The sequence below is a fragment of the Vombatus ursinus genome, unplaced genomic scaffold (assembly GCF_900497805.2).
Source record: "Vombatus ursinus unplaced genomic scaffold, bare-nosed wombat genome assembly UNPS02014830.1, whole genome shotgun sequence".
Lineage (NCBI taxonomy): Eukaryota > Metazoa > Chordata > Mammalia > Diprotodontia > Vombatidae > Vombatus > Vombatus ursinus.
This window is the reverse complement of record NW_020954608.1, coordinates 41,857,676-41,879,534: the sequence shown is the minus strand read 5'-3', so window position 1 is coordinate 41,879,534 and position 21,859 is coordinate 41,857,676. Positions and strand designations below refer to the sequence as shown.

The window sequence follows — 21,859 nt, the reverse complement described above, 5'->3', positions numbered from 1 at the left end:
GGGAGAATCTGGTACCATAATGGGGTTGAGTATAGATTAGTTACTCCCTCCGGTCAGATTGGTAGTGGGAAGCATGAAATTTACTCAGGGTTTTTTTTTTCAGGGAACAAAGAGGAAAGAAGGATTTTCTAGCAGTCTAGTAGGAACTACTGACAGTTTTTTTAAGCCTTGGCTATGTGCTTATTTGCAATTCTGTGGGCTGAGAGGGTGGGTTCTTGCCACTTTTGGCAAAGGTGGTGCATGATGGGACAAGAATTTCTGAGGTTTTGGTCCTTCAGGGAAGATGAGAGTAGAAGTGATTCCTCATGTCCTATTCTTATTCTGGAATATAAGCAAACAGTTTTGAGGACCTCAGTGGAGACAGAGAGAGAGAGAGAGAGAGAGAGAGAGAAAGAGAAAGAGACAGAGAGACACAAAGAGAGAGAGAGACAGAGAGATAGAGAGACAGAGACAAAGAGAGACAGAGACAGAGAAACAGAGAGAGAGAGAGAGACAGAGAAGAGAGAGAGACAGAGAGACAGAGACAGAGTCAATTCCCTCCCAGATCTTCAAGATCATTCCAGACCAATAGAGAACTTCACCATCTACCCTGCTAAACCAACTCTGGAATCCTTCAAATGTCATGTTTGCCAAGTCTGGAACCAAATCCTCAAGGTTTAGTAGCAAGAGGGCTTAAACATGAGGGAATAAGGAAAAGCTCTGTTGTGAATCAAAGTAGTCATTGGTGCTCTGTAGAAGTCATTGCCACAATTTTATCCCCTGTGCCACAGGGGAAAGTAAGAAGTAGAATAATCTTCCTAGGAAATATTTTATTATTAGTCCGGTCTTTTCCTCATCTCTGGTGGGGAGGGATGTGTGTGCTGGGAAACCACCATCAGTCATTACATCCCAAAAGGCCATTCTTTATCTAAAACCAGAAAAACAAATTTGAATGAATGACTTTTCAACTTAGACTAGACTATCTCTACAAGTTTCACTCACCTGTTCTTGCTGCTGCTTGGCCAGTTCCATTTGCTGGCGCTGTTTCTCAATTTGGGAGGCAGCCAACTTCTTTTGTTCATCATGAGCTGCCAGCAGCTGCTCTCGCAAACTGGTCAACTGATTGATCATACCCATGAGCTGCCTCTCTTTCTCAGCAAGGCTTTCTGGAGTTCCTAGTAAGTGTATGACCAAAAAACAAAACAAAACAAAACAAACAAACAAACAAAAAAAAAACAAAAAAAAGGTGGGAGGAGAAATTAGAAAATGGTAATTGTCAATGACAATGAATCTGCAAGCTAGAGAAATTTCCCAATTCCAAAAGCTTTTAACATTCATATATATGCACACCTCCCAACTTTATTTTGAAGATTTTTATTTATCAAATACAATAAACAAATAATATTTGTCATTTTAAAAATACCCCCCAATTAAAAATTTGTTGTTTTATCAAAACAAATAAATTTCACTACCAGTACAGGATTTACTGCCTGGTCATACCATCTAATTGGTATATACATCACATTATCTGAATCCCTACTGTGTAAAGCGAGATCCCGATTAGTGTGAATAATGAATACTGCAAAGCAGACATACTATAGTTGAGTTAATATTATTCAAAGTTATAATTATGTAAATCAATCTCAACCTAATGGAAATATGCAGTACAAATACAATGAATGCAAGCACTTCATAGGACTGATTATTTACACTAATTAGTACCTAACTGAAATATATATTGCACGTTGTTTCCCTCTGCAAACTCCTAGAGGGTAGGGACTGTTTTTGCCTTTTTTTGTGTGTGTCACCAGGACTTAGCACAGTGCCTGGCACATAGGAGGTATTTAATAAATGTTTATTGACTGACTTAGGTTACTGCTTGTGGCTGGGTCTAGAATACTGAAAATAGGGAATTTTTCTCCAAAAAGATAATACCCAATTGCTATACATATATTCTAGTCAGATGTTTAGATGGGGAGTTCAGAAAAATATAACACAGTTTCTTTCCTGAAGGAGATTATAATTAGTCAAACAAATAAGGTATAAACCTATGAAAAGTTAAATTGAATAAAAATAAAAATAACAGTTTGGGGCATTACCATAAAAATAATATTCTCCTTTATAAGAGTATTTCTTTGAAGAAGTAAAACTCAAGAAAAGCCTATAAAATGATAGATAGCTAAATCTTGGACCTATTAGGCAGAAGCTAGTTTAATGCTTTTTCTAGAAATATATATATCTGCAAAAATGTTCTCTATAGTTAGAGATAGGGGGATTTGAAGAAAAAAGTGGAATTTGGCTAGAGTACTTGAATATATTCAACAAATTTAAACTACATAAATATATATTTTTGACCAGTGCATTAAGATACCTGTTGGGTATACAGGAAATGTGAAAATTTCATTGACGGTTGAAATAGTATCACATTTAAAAGTTCTGTTAAACCTCACCAGATAGACAAGCACCCCTATGGTAAGGTACTAGCAGTAGGAGAGAAAGTACTTTTTAATTATAATTTTCACTTCAAATGTAAGACACTAAGCACTATTTTAATAATGCATTTGCCACCTGTACATGTAATTAGATAGAACGGCCTGTTATAACCCAGTCACCCTTCCCCACCCCATTTCATTCCTTCCTGTCTATTTATGCTGAAAAAGCATGTACCTTTTTCAAAATCTGCAGCTATAGTTGGTGGCTTATAACTTTTACTTGCCCATTAGGGATTAAAATAAAGTCATCAATTTATTTTACATAAGCCAGTAAATGAACACTAAGGAAAGACCAATGTATGATTATAATCTTATGGAAGGTAGATGGCATATGTCTTAGTATTTCTAGATCCCATCATGGGGTGGAATTTAGGCTCTAAATTCAGTAAACATTAAGTGCCTACTAAAGGTCAGACGTAATAGTAGGTACTCAGTAAAGGTGTTCACTGATTATATGTCAGGCAATAAAATTGCTATTATTTGTATTCATAGCAAAGTAGAATTGATTCCATCAGTGGCAATTAACATAGCTAGTTTTATTGGATCCCCTTCACTATTAATATTGGTTGCTAAAATATTCTATCGGGAAATACAGCAGGGAAAAATGAATGAGGTTTGGTAGTTTGTAGTGATACTAACAATTTCAATAATTAAGTCTACTATCAAGTGAAACACTGGTTTAAAAATTATTGGCTAAACTACTATGTTCATAGAAAAAGAGCAACATTCTTTATGTCTGTGAATTTAGGTATAGAAGAATTATCTTGATTTTAAAACCTACTAAAATAACATTCATTAGGAAATAATACAGATAATCTATCCATAATACCTAGAAGATATCAGTCAAAAACTTAACAGAAATCTAGTGATAAACACTTCAGATTTAAAGCTAAAAATGCAATGGGTACCATCATTGTGATAAGATATAGAGAAGGAAAAGTATAAAAAAGATAATAGGCATTTCAAGGATTTAGTTTCAAGTTTGCTACAGTATCCTAGAACTCTTAAATCCGAGTCTCCAAAATCTTTTGATTTCACACTCCTGTCACTGAAAAAAAAAATTTGAGATCTCCTCATTTATCTATATTCATTTACTTATAAAATTATATACATGTACACATACTAAAATTTTGTATAGTTTAAAATACGTAAAATAGAAATAAAAAAGATGAGGTAAAGATGAAATATTTTTAAAATATTTCATAAGTGTTACAAAAACTTTTTTCTTCTCATGAAATATTATTAATAATGACATTTTAGTGAGAGTAATGCTTCATTTTTTTTGAAAAGTCTTGGTTTAAAACTTTGTGATGTAGCAATTCAAAGTTCTAAGTTTAATTTATTTTAATACTTGGTTTTAATGGATGTCATAGTTGAAAAAGGTAACTTACAAAGACATATTGATCCAAATGGAAGAAGTGCATCATTGGCTGCACTTACTAAATCATGACACTCATTTTTCATTCCCATTCATAAATTAGGCAAATAATTTTATTGAAATTCAGCTAGCAAATTTCTATCTTCTTGATATAAATAAAACTTTTTGTACATATTAAATGAAAGTTATTTCACTTTTATAATTATAAGAACTGGGTTCATAACACTCTAACAGTAATTTGAAAGATTTTTTAATAAGTTGATAAAAAGTAACACATTCATTAGAAAAAGTAACATTAATTATATAATCTGTCATAAGCCCCCTCAAATTAATAAGAACTTAAAATAAAGCTAGTGATAGGCATCCAAAGTTTAAAGCTAAAAATGCAATATGAATACCACCATTGTTCAAAGATTTAGTGATAAGAAGGTAAAAAATCTCATCTTTTTGCCTCAATTAAATTTTATATCATTTATTTTCTTTCCATAAAATGCAAGTTTATTTATGTCTTCTGTGCTTATGTCAATTTTTTTTGTAAAGTTACTTACTATGGGATGCTGAGAAATATATTTAATATTTCAATTCAATATCAGAGTTTGGATTTATCCAGCTCTGAAAGAAAGAATATTAAAGTATCACCTTTTATCATTGTATTACTGCGCTTTGGTAATTCACTTTATTTTCTTTGAAAAACTTAGATGTGATACCATTTAGGTCTTATATTTAATGATATATATATATTTTTTTCATTATCTATGGTGACTTAAAGGAATGTAGTTTTCTTATTTATCTTTCTTGTCATTGTAAAATTTTATTGTTCCTTTGCCTAAAATTGTGATAGCAACTTTTGAATTTTTAATCACCTGAGGCAATATAGATTTTTCCCATTCCCTCATTTTCAATCTATGTTTCTATGTTTTTAATATTTTATGTGTAAAACCTGATAGAGAGACCATGTCTGACAATATACAAAATATTCTGTCCTTGTAGCCTTCCACATCTGTGCAGTGAGCGTAAAAAGAACATTACATTCTCTGTGACCTTAACTGGCTTCTTCAATCATAACAGTTAAATTTCCTTTCAATAAACTTTTCATTATAGTTGTGTCTATTGTGCTCTTCAGGCCACTATGTGGTATAGTGGATGGAGCACTAGCCCTGGAGTCAGGAGAACCTGAGTTCAAATCTCAGACACTTATTAGTGGTATCACCTTGGCCAAGTCTCTTAACCCTAAACCCTCAGTTTCCTCATCTATAAAATGAGCTGGAGAAGGACATGGCAAATCATTCCAGTAGCTTTGCGAAGAAAACCCCAAATGGAGTTATGGAAAGTAAGACATGCCTGACATGACTCAACAACAAAAACTGTGCTTTTTGCTTGGCTTCTTTTGGTCTATATCAATTTATACAAATTTTACCACTTTTCTCAGGATTCTTCACATACAAATAAACTTTTGGAACACATTTTCTTCATAACTTAGGAAATACTGGGAAACTATCTCTAATTATTTAGGTATATCACTTCATGTTTCTGTTATTTATTTCTATAATGTATATTATGTGTGCCTTACCTGTGTTATCTTACTAGGTTATAAGGTCCATAAAACAGAAACCCTGACCCTTGGCCTCTCAGAGCAGGCCAAGCATAGTACTCTGCATGTAAGAGGCATACAATAAATATTTGTTATATTGTACTACAGCAAAGAATCTTTAAGATTAAAGTAGTCTAAGAGGCAAAATTATCTTCTTAAAATAAATGGAACTTAAATAATTTCGGAATAAGCAAGTCTTCCCTCCAACCCTGAATAATTTCTCTTTTGCCCTGATATTATTTTGAATATCAACGTTACATTCCGAAATGGATTTTTTTTCTCTTTAATTTTTTTCTAGAGTTGGGGTTGCTTTCAAGAAGGATTCCTCTCATGAAATCTGGGAAGAATATGCAGTACTCATTTTTGGGAACTCTGCCCAGTAGATTGAAAGTATTTCAAATCAAGCCAAATTTAAATTCTTCTGGATTTATCATAAGGTTTTTATTGTTGTTGTTGATGATGATGCTACTTTGTTGGGCATAGGATTTCATCAATTTTTTTTTCTATCTCCTCCATTCCTTACTGATAACACTAATGGCCTTCTGCTGGATTTTTTTTCTTTTTTTAGTATTTTGTGTGTACCGATGTAGTACTCTACACTGTTATCACTTAGTCTTACTATGCTCAAACTATACCCATACTCTGATCCAGATGGGAACCCAGTTTCATCATGAGCCAAGTCTTTTCCATGGAAGAAATTCAATAAAGCTAACAATGAACTTTTTTTCATTTAAGAGTTCTTTGCTTAGCCAACATATAAACACAAATAAGCCAACTTTGGAACATCATCATTACCATATCTCCAGAAATTATACAATATATTTACTTCCCTCCAAGAACTCATTGCCTCTGATTTATTTGTATAGCATTTATTATGTGACCACATTTAAATTAGCTGGCATTTAGTTGTGCAACCATGGCCACGATTACCACCATCACCATTGCTACTGTTTCTACTACTACTAAATACATTTACCTACTTATAGTTTTCTGTGGTTAATTTATTTAGTGTTTTAAATATTCAAGTATGCTAGTATATGGACCAACATCAGTTGCATTTTGGACCTTTTCTACTTTAAGTTCTAAATAGAAGATTAATAGAATGAATTGAAATATTTGATGAATTACTATAATTTTTATCATACTTTGCCCATGAATGGTTATTCAGCATAGGCAAATTACACCAGTTTTTTTATCACTTATATAATCAATATAAGGGTTACATGTATGACTATATCTTAGTTATCATAAAATATATTATTACAAACATTTTGCCATTAGTACAGGTTATCATTCATAGAAATTCTACATAACAATCAAGTTATATCCACATTAAGATCAGTTCTCAAAGACTAATAATTATTACATGACTCTGGCAACTTTTCTGGGTATTTTATTAAGAATACAAACCCAGGATATTATTTTTAACAATTAAATATACTTTATTTTGATCAGTTCAAACACATAGTTAATAACACACATTCAATTTATTATGGACAATTTTTGTGCAGAGTAGGAAATATTAAAGGCTATTGTTATTAGTACTCTGTATATTCATTTGGCTTTAATATGACAAAACAAAATAATCTAAATTGTCTTAAAATTATTTTTGACCATATTCATCATAAAATCTTAAACCAAAAGGAGAAATCTGTTTAGTAAGACACAGCATTTGTTTGACTCATGAACCATAGAGATTTCTTTCTAAAGTATTTCAGAATGGCTTAAAAGCAGCTGATAGGCATTTTCAGGCATATGGCCTGAAAATATTCCCTAAGTACTGGACTGATTCCTAGTATGCAGGACAGGTAAGAGTAGCCTTAATGAACTTCAATATCTGATTTCCCTTTTCAAACAATCAGTTATGCTTTTATACTGATGTAAGGAAACCGGCACTCTCCAACTGACCACAGAATGATAATCATTACTATACCATACTCATTCTCTGCTGCACTAACGGATGCCAAGGTAACTGTTAAAAGCTTATATTCTATGTGCCAGTTTCCTTTCAGTGTCAATGAACAATTTTTAGAGGTAAAACTACTAGTAAACAATTAAAGAGAAGATACTTAACAAATTAAAATTAATATTTCAATCACCTATTATAGCAGAAAGAATGCTGGACTTGGAGTCAAAGAGAAACCTAGGTTCAAATTCCAGCTCTGACACTATTTGCAGTATATAATAATCTGTGATGTCTATATTGTCTGTTGAGAGTTTTAAATGAGATGTGTATGTAAAGATCTTTCTAAACTTTAAAACTACATAAGTGATCATTTTAATAATAGTATTTAAAATTATTATTATTAGCAATGACCACATGGTTCATGGCTTCTTTAACTGTGGCTTTAAAAAATACGTGTGTATATGTGTGTATTCACACACATATATTTATATATACAGTGAAGTAGGTACAGCGGCCTATTATATTAAGCCTATTATACACATAAAGATGCTGTGGTTCAGAAAACTTAAGTGACCTGCATGTGGAAACACATCTAAGTTGTGAAGGAAGCAGCTTTTAAAGTCAAGTTTTCATGACTCCAGGTCTAGCACTTCTATTCCCTATGTCACACTGCTTTGCTAGCAAAATGTTTGGTTTGATACATTTCAAGGAAAATCTTGGAGTGATAACTTTGGAAAAAATATGAAAGTTTGAAAGAGGGAACTGTTTAGAAGGAAAGATAATGAATTCAGTCTTAGACATGTTGAATTTGTCTCCAAAACATCTAATTTGAAATGTCCAATAGACCACTAGTGATATGAGACTGAAGTTCACAGAACAGAGAGAATGGATATGTATATCAGGGAATCATAAGCGTAGAGATCATAACTCAACCCATTGAACTGATGAGGTTACCAAAAGGCAAAATTCAAAGGGAGATATAAAGAGGGCCTGTGAAAGAAACTTAGGAACAACTGGAGTTAGAGGCCTAAGGTGGATGATAATTCAGCAAAGGAGACAGAGAAGAATCAGTGAGAGGGCAGGAAGTGAACAAGGAGAGAGTAGTGTCATGAAAATGCAGAGGGGACAAAGTACCTGGGAGTGAAGAGTGGACAGCAATGTTAAAATGCAGCAGTTTGAAAAGGATTAGTACTGAGAAAAGACCCTCAAGATTTAGCAATTAAGAGAACATCCAGAACTTTGGAAAGAGCTATTTGGAGAGAATGATGAGAGTGAAAACCAGATTGGAAAAGGGTCATGGAGTGAGTGAAAAGAGTGAAGTATGAGAAGCGAGCATAGACACATTTTTAAACAAATTTGGTTGAGAAAGGTAAGGCATATATAATAACTTGAAAGGATGGTAGCATCTACCGAACATTTTTTTAGCATGGGGGAGCCTTGGACACATTTGAAGGTAATAGAGAAGGAACCATTAGAAAGGAAGAAGTTGGGATTTCTATAGGAGAGAGGATGATTGAGGATGTAGTATACTATATCAAACTACTGTCATGGAGTCCTTTACTTCTACAATGTTTCTTTAAAACCAAGACTGGCTCCAGGTAGAAATGATGGTAATTTATTCACCTATTTGTTGAATAAATGAATGAGTGAATGAATGAATGAAAGACTATAAATATTTGGAATAAAATGCAGCCTATTTCCCCCATTATAAAAATTACGATTCTTCTATAGTAAGAGAAAAATGAAACTAATGGCCTTAATTAAGTTCTAATTTTTGAATTCTTTGGACACGTTAAATTCTATTCAATAAATATTTCTAAAGTTCTCACTATCTGGTTATGTGTGAGATACTCAGCTAGGCTCTCAGAATATGAATGTGACACATTATGCACTCTACTTCTCCTTCTGGAGCATGCTCAGCTGCCATTTTAGATGACCCATGTAAGCTGTGGCAATTGGGTAAGAGTACTTTCAGTTTATTATGACTCATTGATGGATTAAGTTTCCATATTTGATTGATTAGTCAAAATTCCATGAATATACAAAAGAGTCACTTGTCCTTCCAACTTTGAAGCATCAGGATTCTCTGAGATGTTCAGAGGGTCATTTAGATGATATAGTTAACTCCACCTAGTTTTAAGCCAGGAACATGTGTTTTACCTAAGCAAGCTGGTGTCTAGGATGGGCTGCCTACTTTTCGTGTATTTTCTTTGTTACAGGCCTTAGTGAGAGCTAAACAAGCTTAAAGTTCGAAGGTTGTGGTGGTAACATCTCCCACTAGCCAAGAGTAATGACTACTGGAGTGGTTATAGTTATGATAGCAGTAGAAGCAACAGGAGGAAGAGTTAGGAATAGACAAAGCCCACCTGAAAGAAGATATCCGCTTAACATTTGATTGGACTCTGCTTAGTAAAGGTTAAAGGCTAAACAGTCTTGTAAAACTAAGTCTCGCATCCTAAATAAGGCTTGAATACAAGCCTTCCAATTGGTGTAGTAAACAGTGATGAGTTATTGAATTCTGTTCTAATCATTCTTTATATTTTGATTCTTTTGTGCTTCTCATTATCTTTTCTGTAAAGGTTATGTCCCATAACCAATTTATATTTGTACATCGAGTATCTTTTTTGAAATGTATGTGTATGTATATGTTTAAATATTAGAGTATAATTGTCTCCAGAATATCTGGGATGGGGGACCAAGTCAATGAATGAATGTAAAAATTGGGACAACTGATCCACTCTCATGAAGTCAAGTTTCCCCAGCAATGAGCCCCATGCAGGAGCATATATCCAGGTACAAAGCAGGGAGGAGCTAGTTCCCGAAGCCCCCACAGCTCCCAGAAACAGTTGGCTCTATTCTCTATTCTAGATAAAGATGAAAATTAACATTGCTTTTGCCATCAAGGCATTTACAACCTGTACAATGACGGTGGGGGAGTACAACAAATTTTGTTTTGTTTTTAAATTAGTACAGTGAGCAGGGAGAGATCATATAAAGGCATATACAGGAGGCTTCATAGAGGACATGATATCTGACTTAGGCCTTAAAAGAAGACTTTTGATAGGCTGATGTGTAAGAAGGGTATTCCTATACGGGTAGGATTCCATAAGGTCTTTATGAAAAAGCACTTCGCTGAGGGAACGTAGGACAAGATTAGGGAAGAACTAGTTATGAAATTTAGCTGGAACATAAAATGAATGAAGGAAGGGAAATAGAATGAACTCAATCTGGGCAGTTAAGTGGCACAGTGCATAAAAGTGCCAGGCCTGAAGTCAGTAGGATTCATCTTCCCAAGTTCAAATCTGGCCTCAGACACTTAACAGCATTGTGAACCTGGGCAAGTCAAGAGTATAACTTCAACTTTGAAACAATGGTTTATGGTAAATATAAGCACTCTTAAAAAGAAGGAAAAAAAATCTGTTTTTTGATGGAAATGCAGTTAAATTTTGAACTACTGAATAGAAAAAGTGATGTAATCACAAAATGATTGGCTGAGTATTTTTAATGCCATAAACATGCCAGCATATATAAATAAGATATGATCTGAAAATTTTATTTCAAAAATCATTAATAGTAAAACAAATAAAGTGTGACTCCCAAGGTAAATCTGTAAAAACAGAAATTTAAAAGTATCCACTGAACATCATGGTACAATGGAAAGAACATTGGCTCTGGAGTCACAGGATCTGCTTTCAAATCCTGCCTCTAATACATACCACCTGTATGATGGGTGTCCAAGTCACTTAATCTCTATGGGCCTCAGTTTCCTTACCTGTAAAAGTACCATTTGGTTTGAACCACATTATCTTTGAAGTCCCTTCCAGCTCTTAACCTATGATCCTACTGACTTCATAGTCTCATATTAAAAACCAAATGCCCACATGTATTCCTTTCATCTGCCTCATACTGCAGATGTGAGTTATTGTTCTTATCCATTTTGATCAGCATCGGCATGCAAACTTCATTCCATGCTACTATATAATCATCCAGCCTAAACCCCAACAACTTGCAATAAAATTAATTTGCCTCCCAAAGTGCAAAACACTATTGTATCCTCTTTCCTTTTTAGTCACCTATGAACAATGGAAAGTAATTCTGTCACAGGCAGTCAGTGGGAAAAATAATCTAGCCTGCTTTCACAGTTTATTGACAAACCTGTTCCAAACACCTAATAACCATGCCCCTTCCCCACAGCAGACCTGCAGTTGCTTTAAAATGTATTAGAAAGCAGACTTTTGAATAAAACTAGAGAACAATAACTAAACTTGTGCTCCAAATGTAAAGTGCTCCAAACCAAAAATTAAAGACACAGAAACTTCTTTTGTGACTGTACTCCAGTTTCCCATCCTCCCCCTGGGCAAGGCTGAAAGGGTTGCTGAGTTTCTTTAGTGGTAGCTTATCATTGCTGCTGTTACTGCTTTTAAGTTTGACTTGTGAAGGAAAACGAGGGAGGGGTAAAAATGATTACTCTCCAACAGAATGAGATCACACAGACTTGGAACAGACAATCCTCTCAGCTCTGTATTCTTCATAGGATTTTTGACTCAGTCCAAAAGAGAATGGAGTACCTTTGAAATTACTTTCTAAACTTCAGGAGCTAAAGGGTTGAAGAGCAGTTTCTACTTAAAATTAAACATCAAAATGGAAATTCTCAATTCCTGAACTCAGACTTTGCCTTCTATCCTTTTAGGTCACTTTTGTTCCAATATATTTCTTTGAATATGATATAATTTATTATTTTTTTCCATTCATGGTTAATTATAGGCTATTTCTACATAACATTAAGCATTTTTATGAAACTGAAATATTCAATCATCTAGATGTTTCTAAATATCCAAACATTCCAAACATGTTAGCATCATGTAGACCCAACATTTAAAAGATTGACTTCTTAATTTTTTGCCTTTCATTTGGATATTCTGAAACTGAAAAAACCTCTACTCAAATTGAATATTGAAAATGAATTTGATACTCTTATTTAATGCTATAATAATGTGTACACACATATATATTTGAGTAGTTTTATATATATAATATTAAGTAGATTTATATGTCTACACCTATATACAATGACACTACAGACTTGTTTATAGCATTTCTGGATAAGATAATTCTATGTATGTAATATATCATATATAATAATGACAAATTATTATCTATTTTAATTCAACTCAATTATAGAAGCATATATTACATTTCTACTATGTATAAGTTATTGTACTAAGTTGCTGGATATAGGATAGCTGTATCTCTTAGTAGAAGCTAATCCTATTTAGAAGAAATCATAATTTTGTATCAGACATAAATAGACACATACAATTTCCCCTTCCCTTAATTCTATTGATATAAACTGGACATGAAAATTCAACTGATTACTTCTGTCTTTGGACTTTTTCTCTATTTTTTTGAAATCTGTACAGGATCTTTCTATTAATTTCATTGAATTACTGATTCAAGTAAACCAAGCCCTTGTGTATGCAATCTGCAAGAATATGTATATAAAACATTTTATTATTTCTGTAATATTCATTAATTCTGATTTTGAACACAAACTACATACTTGTGCATTTTCCACGTAGACTCTGTGAAAATCATCTTTTATTTTGAAGTTTTCTTCTTATAGATCATTTAAATAAAGAGTTATAAAAGCAAAAATCTGAAGTCTGAAAAGTGAATGTATATGTCTGTGTTGATTATGTATATTTTCACAGGAAAATATATATACACATATATATATTTGTGCTTATGTATGTTACAATATCACATGCAAAAAAAAATAAGGGATGGTCTTGGTGACTCTCTCGAGCTTGAAATGAACAGCACTATAGAAAAATAATGCAGAAGATAACAGAAAATAAAAATGATGCAGAAGAAAACAAAAGTAGAAGCTTCTTAGCACCATTAAAAATGTAAATAACATTTTCATTTTGGTACATTTTGGATCAAGATGATCATAAAGATTTTACCTTTAATTTCTCCAAAGTTCCCTGATCCCATAGCAAGAAGCTTGTCTTTCCAGTCCTTTGATAGGAGCTTTTCAATACTGGGAGTTTCTGTGTGAAGAGGAGGGGGGAAAGTAAGAAAATCAACATGACTGTTTTTACAATAGAGCTCATTAAAAACCTATCTGCTAAAAATAAGGCCATCCCTAACCAGGGCCCCAGTTCATAATGACTTCATCAACAAACTGATAAGAGGGGAGGAAAAAAGAATGCATTTTGTCACCTGCTGTTTCAAAATCATTAGCTTTTTCCTCTTGCGGAACAAAGCCATACTAATTCTGTATGACAATAGGTACATAGAAACCTGCAGTTCATTGTTTTCCAATTTAGTGAACAAGTTCCTGCGTGTCAGTTTCAGGGTGTTAGTCTGCAGTCAAAAAATAATTATGTTGATAAAATGCACAGTAAAAAAAAGGCAAAAGAATTAGCACTTAAATCTGCTACATGTAATTATATCCCTCTGTGTGTTTACAATTCCATCCACTTTATAATGTGTGCTTAAACATCGTGGCGTTGGTAAGCACACTGAAGAAAGATTTGCCAGTAAAATGAATATTGTAAGTAATTTCCTTAAGTTAGTGTGAAAAAAAGCTTTTATAAAATTGTAAAATACAAAGAGAAAGTATTTCCTAGAATGGAAACCCATTATTTTGCTCATTTCAGATTTACATCACTCCCTTAAAAAAATGGTGGCAGAAGTATTTAGAGGAAATGCACATTTTAGACCTCAAGATTGTGGATGGGTCTGATATTTGTAACGCAGAAACACTTGCATTGTAACCTCTTCTTTTGTGTTGAATCGTAACGTATAAGTAAATATAAATGCTAATAAAATTCAGAAAAAAACATTAAACTCAATTCCAAACAATGTAATTGTATATTCTTGTCAGCGTTTAGATGGGTACACAATTACAATGGCTTTCAATACCACGATTAGCACTGCATTCAGTTAGAAAATGGAGTGTACTAAAAGATAAGTGTCCCAGTATGCTCCATCTAAATAACAATACTCACACTTATTATCTGGATCTAAGACATCCACTGCTATTCTCCACATTTGTGTTTATGTGTATTTGTATTTGTTCAGACATTTGTTTACCCCCTACTAGGAGCATAAAGGGAGTACATGTTAACTTATCAAAGGGACCGTCTGGCCTAGGGACCATGTGATTATTAGAAACTGGTTAATTTTCCCCACAGTAAAATGCATTTTAGGGAATCTTCATTATCTCATTTGGTTAACGTTCCTACTTTTTCGGACCCCCAAGTTAAAGCTATCAACAATTAGTGTCCCAAAGTCTGTAAAGAGTTTTCAACAAAACTACACTAGGATTTTTCATGGAAAAGTAACAATACTGTATAAACACTTTTATCTTTAATTTCAAAAGGTTCATAGAAAATGAGAAACTGAGTCTCACCTACCATTGTATTATAGGCTCCATATGTATAAATACATACTGTGAGTGCACATATCTATATCTGTCTATCTACATGAACCCTTATATGTGCATTCTTGTGTTTGTGTGTGCACAGTGGGCTTTAACATTTAAAAAAAAGTTTCTATCTGTATGTGCAAAAGTCTTCACTGCTTAATTAGAATCTCTAACTTCTTTCTTCAAAAATTAACTTTCCTATATGCTTTAAAATGATAGAGGTGATTTCATAACAATGAAGTAGATAAAATGTTTTTCATTGTAAACAAGGCTACTATTCATGATCTTAAATGGTCTTATTTTAAACACTTTTTTGTAAATACTCCCAAAGTTTGTACTTTCCCAGTAAACACTTTTTGAAGGGAATAATTTTTAAAACTTATCTGGGTAGGTCAAATAAATATCACCATTTCTTTTTTTTTTCCTAGCACTCTTCAAAATTTTTCGAGGTTCATGTATACAGGGTGCAGCCAATGTGTTATTTGCAATAGAGTAACTGTCAGTCGTTAAAAGCTAACAAACCTTTGCAAAGCAGGAACGCAGCAATAGAAATTCATTGTGAACTAACAATAGCCTACAGAACCTCCAGGCACCAAAAGCAGACCATTTTACTTTTAAGGCTATTGTCTGCAAAGTCCATGACAAAGTTTTTCCCCTGCAGCTAGACAAAATATTCGCTGTAGTGTGCTCATAAAGAAACAGAAGTCTTCTGTCTAAATTGCAGAGTTAAAGGAACAGTAGCCTGATTTCTGAAACCTGCAGAACACTCCAGGTCTCTCTTTATTGACTATTATAAAGATATAAGACTTAGTTGTAAAACAACTTTATCCAAGTATGCTATTTCTTTTTAAGCCTCAAATGAATAGTTCCTTTAAAATGATAAACTCCAAAGATATTTGGGCATGATATATCAGAATGTATAGTTAAAAATCTATGGATAAATGATGACAAAAATATTTTCAAATGGCATGAATTTAAATTATTTACTGATGGTCAGGATGAGAGAAGGGTTATCATCCTCATGAACATTAACATTTATCAGGCCCTTTAAAAGTTTGCAAAATATTTTACACACATCATCGCTTTTAATTCTCATAATAATCCTGTTAGGAAAAAGAGTCTGTTACTGTAAAGAGTTCAGATTTGGGATAAAAGGAGCTTCTTTCAAATCTCAATTCAGTTACTTACGAATGGTTTGATTTGGGGAATCAACTAACCTTTCTTTTATGATTTTTGCATTCTTAGTGCCTAGCATAGTGCCAAGCACAGAGTAGGCACTCATTAGATGCTAACGGAATTTAACTGAATTTTATTGAATTGAAGTGAATAAAATTTAATTCTAGGTCTTAGTTTTTCTCAGCTGTAAAATGAGGCGATTGGGTTAGATAATCTTTAAAGTCCTTCTCAGTCTAAAATTTATTATCCCAAATTTATTAATGAGGAAATTGAAACTCCAAGGGAATATGCAATATTTCTGTGTTTACCAAGCTATTATGTGTGTGTGTGTGTGTGTGTTTAAACTCAATTCTGGCAACACTCTTCTCTCTCCTTATTTTTATACTCCCCTCAAATCTCCATCTCTTAGAATTCCTTCTTGTTGTTCAATTGTGTCCAATTCTTCATGACCGCATTTGGGGTTTTCTTGGCAAACACACTGGAATGGTTTGCCATTTCCTTCTCCAGCTCATTTTATAGATGACTTGCCCAGGGTCACTCAGCTAGTAAGTATCTGAGACCAGATTTGAATTCAGGTCTTCCTACCTCTATGTCAGGTGCTCTATCCCTTGCGCCAGCTAACTGCAGGTTTAGAATGTTTAGTTTTTCTCCAAAGCTGAGTACATCCCCACTTTCTACATGAAACCCTTCCTGATTCCCTCAAATCTAGTGGTTATTTCCTTGCTCTCCTATCTTTATCAATGCATTAATTTTGTATATGTTCATATATGCATATATTGTCTTCTCTCCTAAAACACAAATTCCTTTCACCTTGCATAACGCCTAGCACAAGGCAGATAAAATAAACAAAAAACACCTCCATTGATTCATTGGCTCTAAATATAATATTCTAATCACTCAAAATAAAATAAAAATAATTTTCACTCCACTTTGTACATGTAAAAGGAATGCAGAGAAACAGACCAAGGGCAGTGGAAAGAGGACTAGATTTTGCAATAATAGTTTGATTGAGGCTAGATGTTAATACAAGTTTTTCTACTTCCTGTGGAAGTCACAACCTCTCTGGACTTTGGTTTCCTTATCTTTATTTTTTATTTTTTGTTTTGGTGAGGCAATTGGGGTTAAGTGACCTGCCCAGGGTCACACAGCTAGTGAGGGCTGTGTGTCTGAGGCCAGATTTGAACTCAGGACCTCCTGACTCCAGGGCCCGTGCTCTATCCACTGCACCACCTACCTGCCCCCTCCTTATCTTTAAAGTGAGGGAGATGAACTAGATGATTTCCTAAATCTATGACATTTTACATTTTTAGTTAGAAAATGGAATGTGGGGCAAGATGGTAGTAGAACTTGTTTTCCAAATAATTCTCCTACCTAATAAGCTCCCCCTCCCCTAGGAAAAAAGCATTAACTCTGTAAAAATTAAAGTTGAATCCATAAGATGAACCATAAATACTATAAAAGCTAAAAGCATTATGGAATAATACCTAAGACCTGAAAAAACTTAATTTTTTAACTCACTAGTCTTTTTACCTCAAGGCTATTGTTTCAAGTCTGCTGAAGTGGCTATACTTGGTTCTCCTCATGAAGTGATTTTGTCTCAACCCCCCCTCCCATATCCTACAGTAGGCTGAAAATATAGATGCTGTTCAGTCATAAAAAAGAAAGGGATACAACTATTGGGTATGTGTATGAAAGGTGATAGTTGGGGGAAGGTGACGCAGAAGAGCAACACAGAGATAGTCAGAGGAGACAGTGCTTCTGAGATCAAAGGAACAAGAAGAATAAATAATAGTTAGGATGAGTTCTTTCCCCACAGGAAACCAGTTAGCATCCCAAATTCCTCAAATTGAGGACACAGACTCCCAGATATGTGCAGGAAGAGAAATATTTGCATTAGTAATGGAAGGGGCCAAAGAATGAGGAAGGAGTCCGAAACAAATTATTGGGAATATAAGAAAAAAGTTAAAAGACAAAAAAAAAAATCAAGCTCATAAGCAGATAAACAGTGAAACTCACAAAAGCAGAAGAAAAAAATGAGTAAAAATTCACAAAAGGCCATAACAAATTGAGTACATATTATGCTACAAGCAAACTGAGCCAAAAAGTTCCAGTGATAAGGAGAATTCTAGAGATTCTACAGACATCAGGGAACAACTAAAAGAAATTTCAGAATTTTCTAAGAGAGAAATAAATTTTTGAAAGATATCATCAGGGTGGGCAGTTGATCAACAATTAAATACCTCAAGTCAAGAAATAATTAAGACAAAAAAAACAGATTAGATAACTTAGAACACAAGGTGAAAAATCTCTCCAAAGAAACAGATATCCTACACAAAAAGAAAGATAGATTTGAAACTCAAAATTATACGAGTAAAAAAAAAGGCAGAAAAGAAGCAAAAGACAACTTTGAAAAGATTTATGATTTTTTTATAAGCTAAAGCAACTAACTTTGAAGACAGAGATGATTAGAGGATATTAAATTCATAAAACGAGTTAAATTGTAAAACATAAATATCATGATAGAGGAAAAAATAACAGAACACTACCTAAAATCTTTGAAAACAAACAATAAAGTTCTGATTGACTGAGACCAGAAATTGCTACCTATGAAAGCTGTCATATTTGAAATTCTGAGGCTTGTAGTGGATAATCTTCAAAATCTTAATATAAAACAAAACATTTTGAAAGCAGCAATGAGAAAGTCCTTCAGCTTTGAAAAAAATGCTAATTTGAACAATGTAAGATGACTCCATAATTCAAGAAATCAGAGAAAATAATAGAATGGGATTTTTCAAAAAAGTGACAGAGTTCAAACTCCAAGACAAAATACCATATCCTGAAAATATGACATTCATCACCAATGATGCCCTTCAGCAAAAGAGATATGTTGGAGACATTCTTAGATAAGCAGCAACAAATTACATAAGAAAGAAGTGAGAAAGCATTCAAATTGAAAATACTTCAAGGGAGAAATTCAGAAAGGGAAATTATCATGAAAAGACTAAACAAAGAAATCAATACTCTCGGCTTTCTAGACTATTAAAAAAAGAAATTGTGTCAAGAGGTGAAAGAATGAATAAGGAAGAGTCATAAAGGGAGAAAAAAGTTTCAATATTAAAGGGAATCTTAAAAAGTCAGGTGAAAGAAAGGGGAAAGAACTGAATTAATGTTTGGAGAACTAAATCCCATGTTCCTTTATAAAGAAATCAAAATATTTTGAGGGAGATATAAGAAAATGAGTTGTTACTTGAGCCTAGAGAGTAGAGGAAAGAGAGAACTGGAAGTGCTCTATCCCCACCCAAACTAGATGCACATAGTAAAAAGTTTGGGCAGGGAATACATGCGAGACGATGTTAAGAAGAGTGGAAGGGAAGATCTAGGATGGAGGAGACTGAAGGTAGGTCTCATTCTAGGAGGTGAAATGTGTCAGTGTCATTAAAGAACATTCCCATGGAGGCTAGGCATGGCATATATCTATGGGAGAGACATTACAGTTTTCTCAATAAAAACCGAAGTAAATCAAGGATGCTACTTCTCTCCTATTATTTTACATGATTCTAAAAACACTAGGGATATCAATAACCAGAGAAAGAATGTAACTTTACTCAAGATAAGTTAGAATTGTCCTTATTTGCAGATGACAAAATGGTTTACTTGGAAAATCCCCAAGAATCAGTAAAGAGGCAATTAATAGGTTTGATAAAGAACATTACAAAATGAATATATGAAATTTCTCAATCTTTCTATATAGTAATAACACAAACAAGGATGAAATGATAGGGAAATTCCATTTAAAAACAAATTCAAGATAAATATAACACCTGTCAACAATCTACCAAGATATTAAAGACATACAAATACAATTACAAAACACTCTTTTTTTCACAGAAAAAAAGGAAAGCAAAATTATTGTAGGGGATATTGATTATCTATGAATAAGTCATCTTCATATACTAAAATGAAAATACTACCAAAATTAATTTATAGTTTTAGCGTTAAACCAAACTGTTTAAGTGTTACTTTATAGGGCTAGACAAAAACAACAAAATTTATTTGAATGATACAAATATAGCTCTTTAGAATTTCAAAGTCAATTCACAATATATATTTTTTGATCAATATGCAAGAGAGCGTGCAGAGAACATATTACTGTCCTATTCCCATTTTCCAAATGAGAAAATAAGATTCAAGTAAGTTATATGGCTAGCTCAAAGCTAGTTAACCAAGAAATTCAAATATAACTATGTTCTTACCTCTAAAGATCATAATGTCTTTTTGTGGGTGTCATACTAGTGAAGCATTAGATTTTTCAACAAATATCTACTGTGCATTTCTATCACAAGTCTAAAACAAAATAAGATATTATGGCTAGCTAATGTTTCAAGCAGATTCTAATACATGAAGAGCTGTATGAAATGAGCTGAGAATAATGAATGCAATGGATGGTCATGTTATCAATGACCAAATTTTTTCTATGAACAGTAAAGATCTCAGTTGGAAATTCATGATTAGAGATTTGAAAGGCCAAATGGCAAAATCCCAATAGTAACAATGCATCTGTTCATTAATGTGTGAATATGAGTAATATGAAATTTTAACACAATCATAAGCCCTGTTGCAATACTGATGGTGTAAAATGAAATGTAGTGATCTAATGAACATCCTGTGTTCTGAAATGCTGTATGTTAATTTTGTTCAAAGGAAAAAAAAAGGAGGAAGATAAGAAACAAAAGGAGAAGAAGAGAAGGAGAAGACAGAGGAGGAGGAAACAAAGGAAAAGGAGCAGGAAAAGGAGGAGAGGAAGGAAGAAGAAGAGGAAGAAAAAAAGGAGAAGGTAATGGTATTAGTGGTAGTAATAGGAGGAGTTGTATTTAGGGTAGGGCTTTACATGTATGTATGAATATATATATATATATATATACACACAAATATATATGTATATTGTACACACACCCACACCCCCCCCATATATATATATACACACATGTAAGACACCATGGCATAGAGGCCCCTCCAGGTTTTTGAAAGCTGAACTGACAGACCAGAAATACTAGGTTCTACAAGACTAGAAATCCTTATAAATAGTTTTTACTTCCTTCTCACCTACCTTTCTCCTTCTCCCCCTCAACTTCATGAACCTGCTTCACAAAACCTGGTTCCCAGAACTCAATTGGACTCACCAATAGAAGGTTGGCTACAAGGTGATTTTTACTATTATTTTTTGAACAGAGCAAATCACTGAGACACAGAGGGCTTCCAATCTGCACTGGTAGAAGTTGAATCTGCATTAATAAAATCACAAATATCTCAAATACAGAGCTATGACTAGAGATGGGGATGCTCAGGCATAGGCAGAGGCTTGTGGGACACTAGCCCTGGCTACATATAGGGTTGTGTAGAGAGGTCTTGTCATCTTCCTTTCCTCTACACCAATCAGTCTCCCTATTGTTCATAGTTCATTTATGGAGAGGACGCATCTCAGAACCCTCAAAAGCCTGGAAGAATATCCTCTCTCTTATACATAATTGGTCTGTGGAAAGGGAGATCCTTCAGGGAGTAGGCAAGATGGTTTTTAGGAAACAGCTTCCCCACCACTGTTGGTAGGTCATGGCTTCCTGGGAACATGCATGTCTATTTCAAGGCAATCTTTTCCTAATCCTGAAGTTTTGCCTTCCCTGGTGTTTGAAATCTTTCAGAGGTTGAGAGTGTGTAGTAGGCTGTATTGTGAAGGGTGAAGAGGGCAGTTCAGTAACCTCAGGCCCCAGAATCAGTGAGACTATGCTTGGGAAAAGGAAATGCTTTCCCAGACATAGGTGTTTTTGAACTTATGGATCCAGAGAGAGGTGGTGGGAAGTTGAGGAGTGGGGAGACAGTTGGCACTTCAGTTCCTGGTGGGAAATTC

At 33.8% G+C, this 21,859-nt stretch overlaps 1 protein-coding gene across 3 annotated transcripts in view; it reads right to left on the bottom strand.

Annotated features, from left to right (window-relative positions):
* Positions 1 to 21,859, bottom strand: part of SOX5 (SRY-box 5) — a 1,269,090-nt gene that overhangs the window by 229,537 nt on the left and 1,017,694 nt on the right. For all 3 annotated transcript variants that reach the window (XM_027838648.1, XM_027838647.1, XM_027838649.1), the window contains 2 exons: positions 13,313 to 13,399; positions 982 to 1,154 (listed from right to left, as the gene is read on the bottom strand). In XM_027838648.1, the coding sequence (XP_027694449.1) occupies positions 982 to 1,154; positions 13,313 to 13,399 (260 nt within the window). The remainder of the gene's footprint in view (positions 1 to 981; positions 1,155 to 13,312; positions 13,400 to 21,859) is intronic.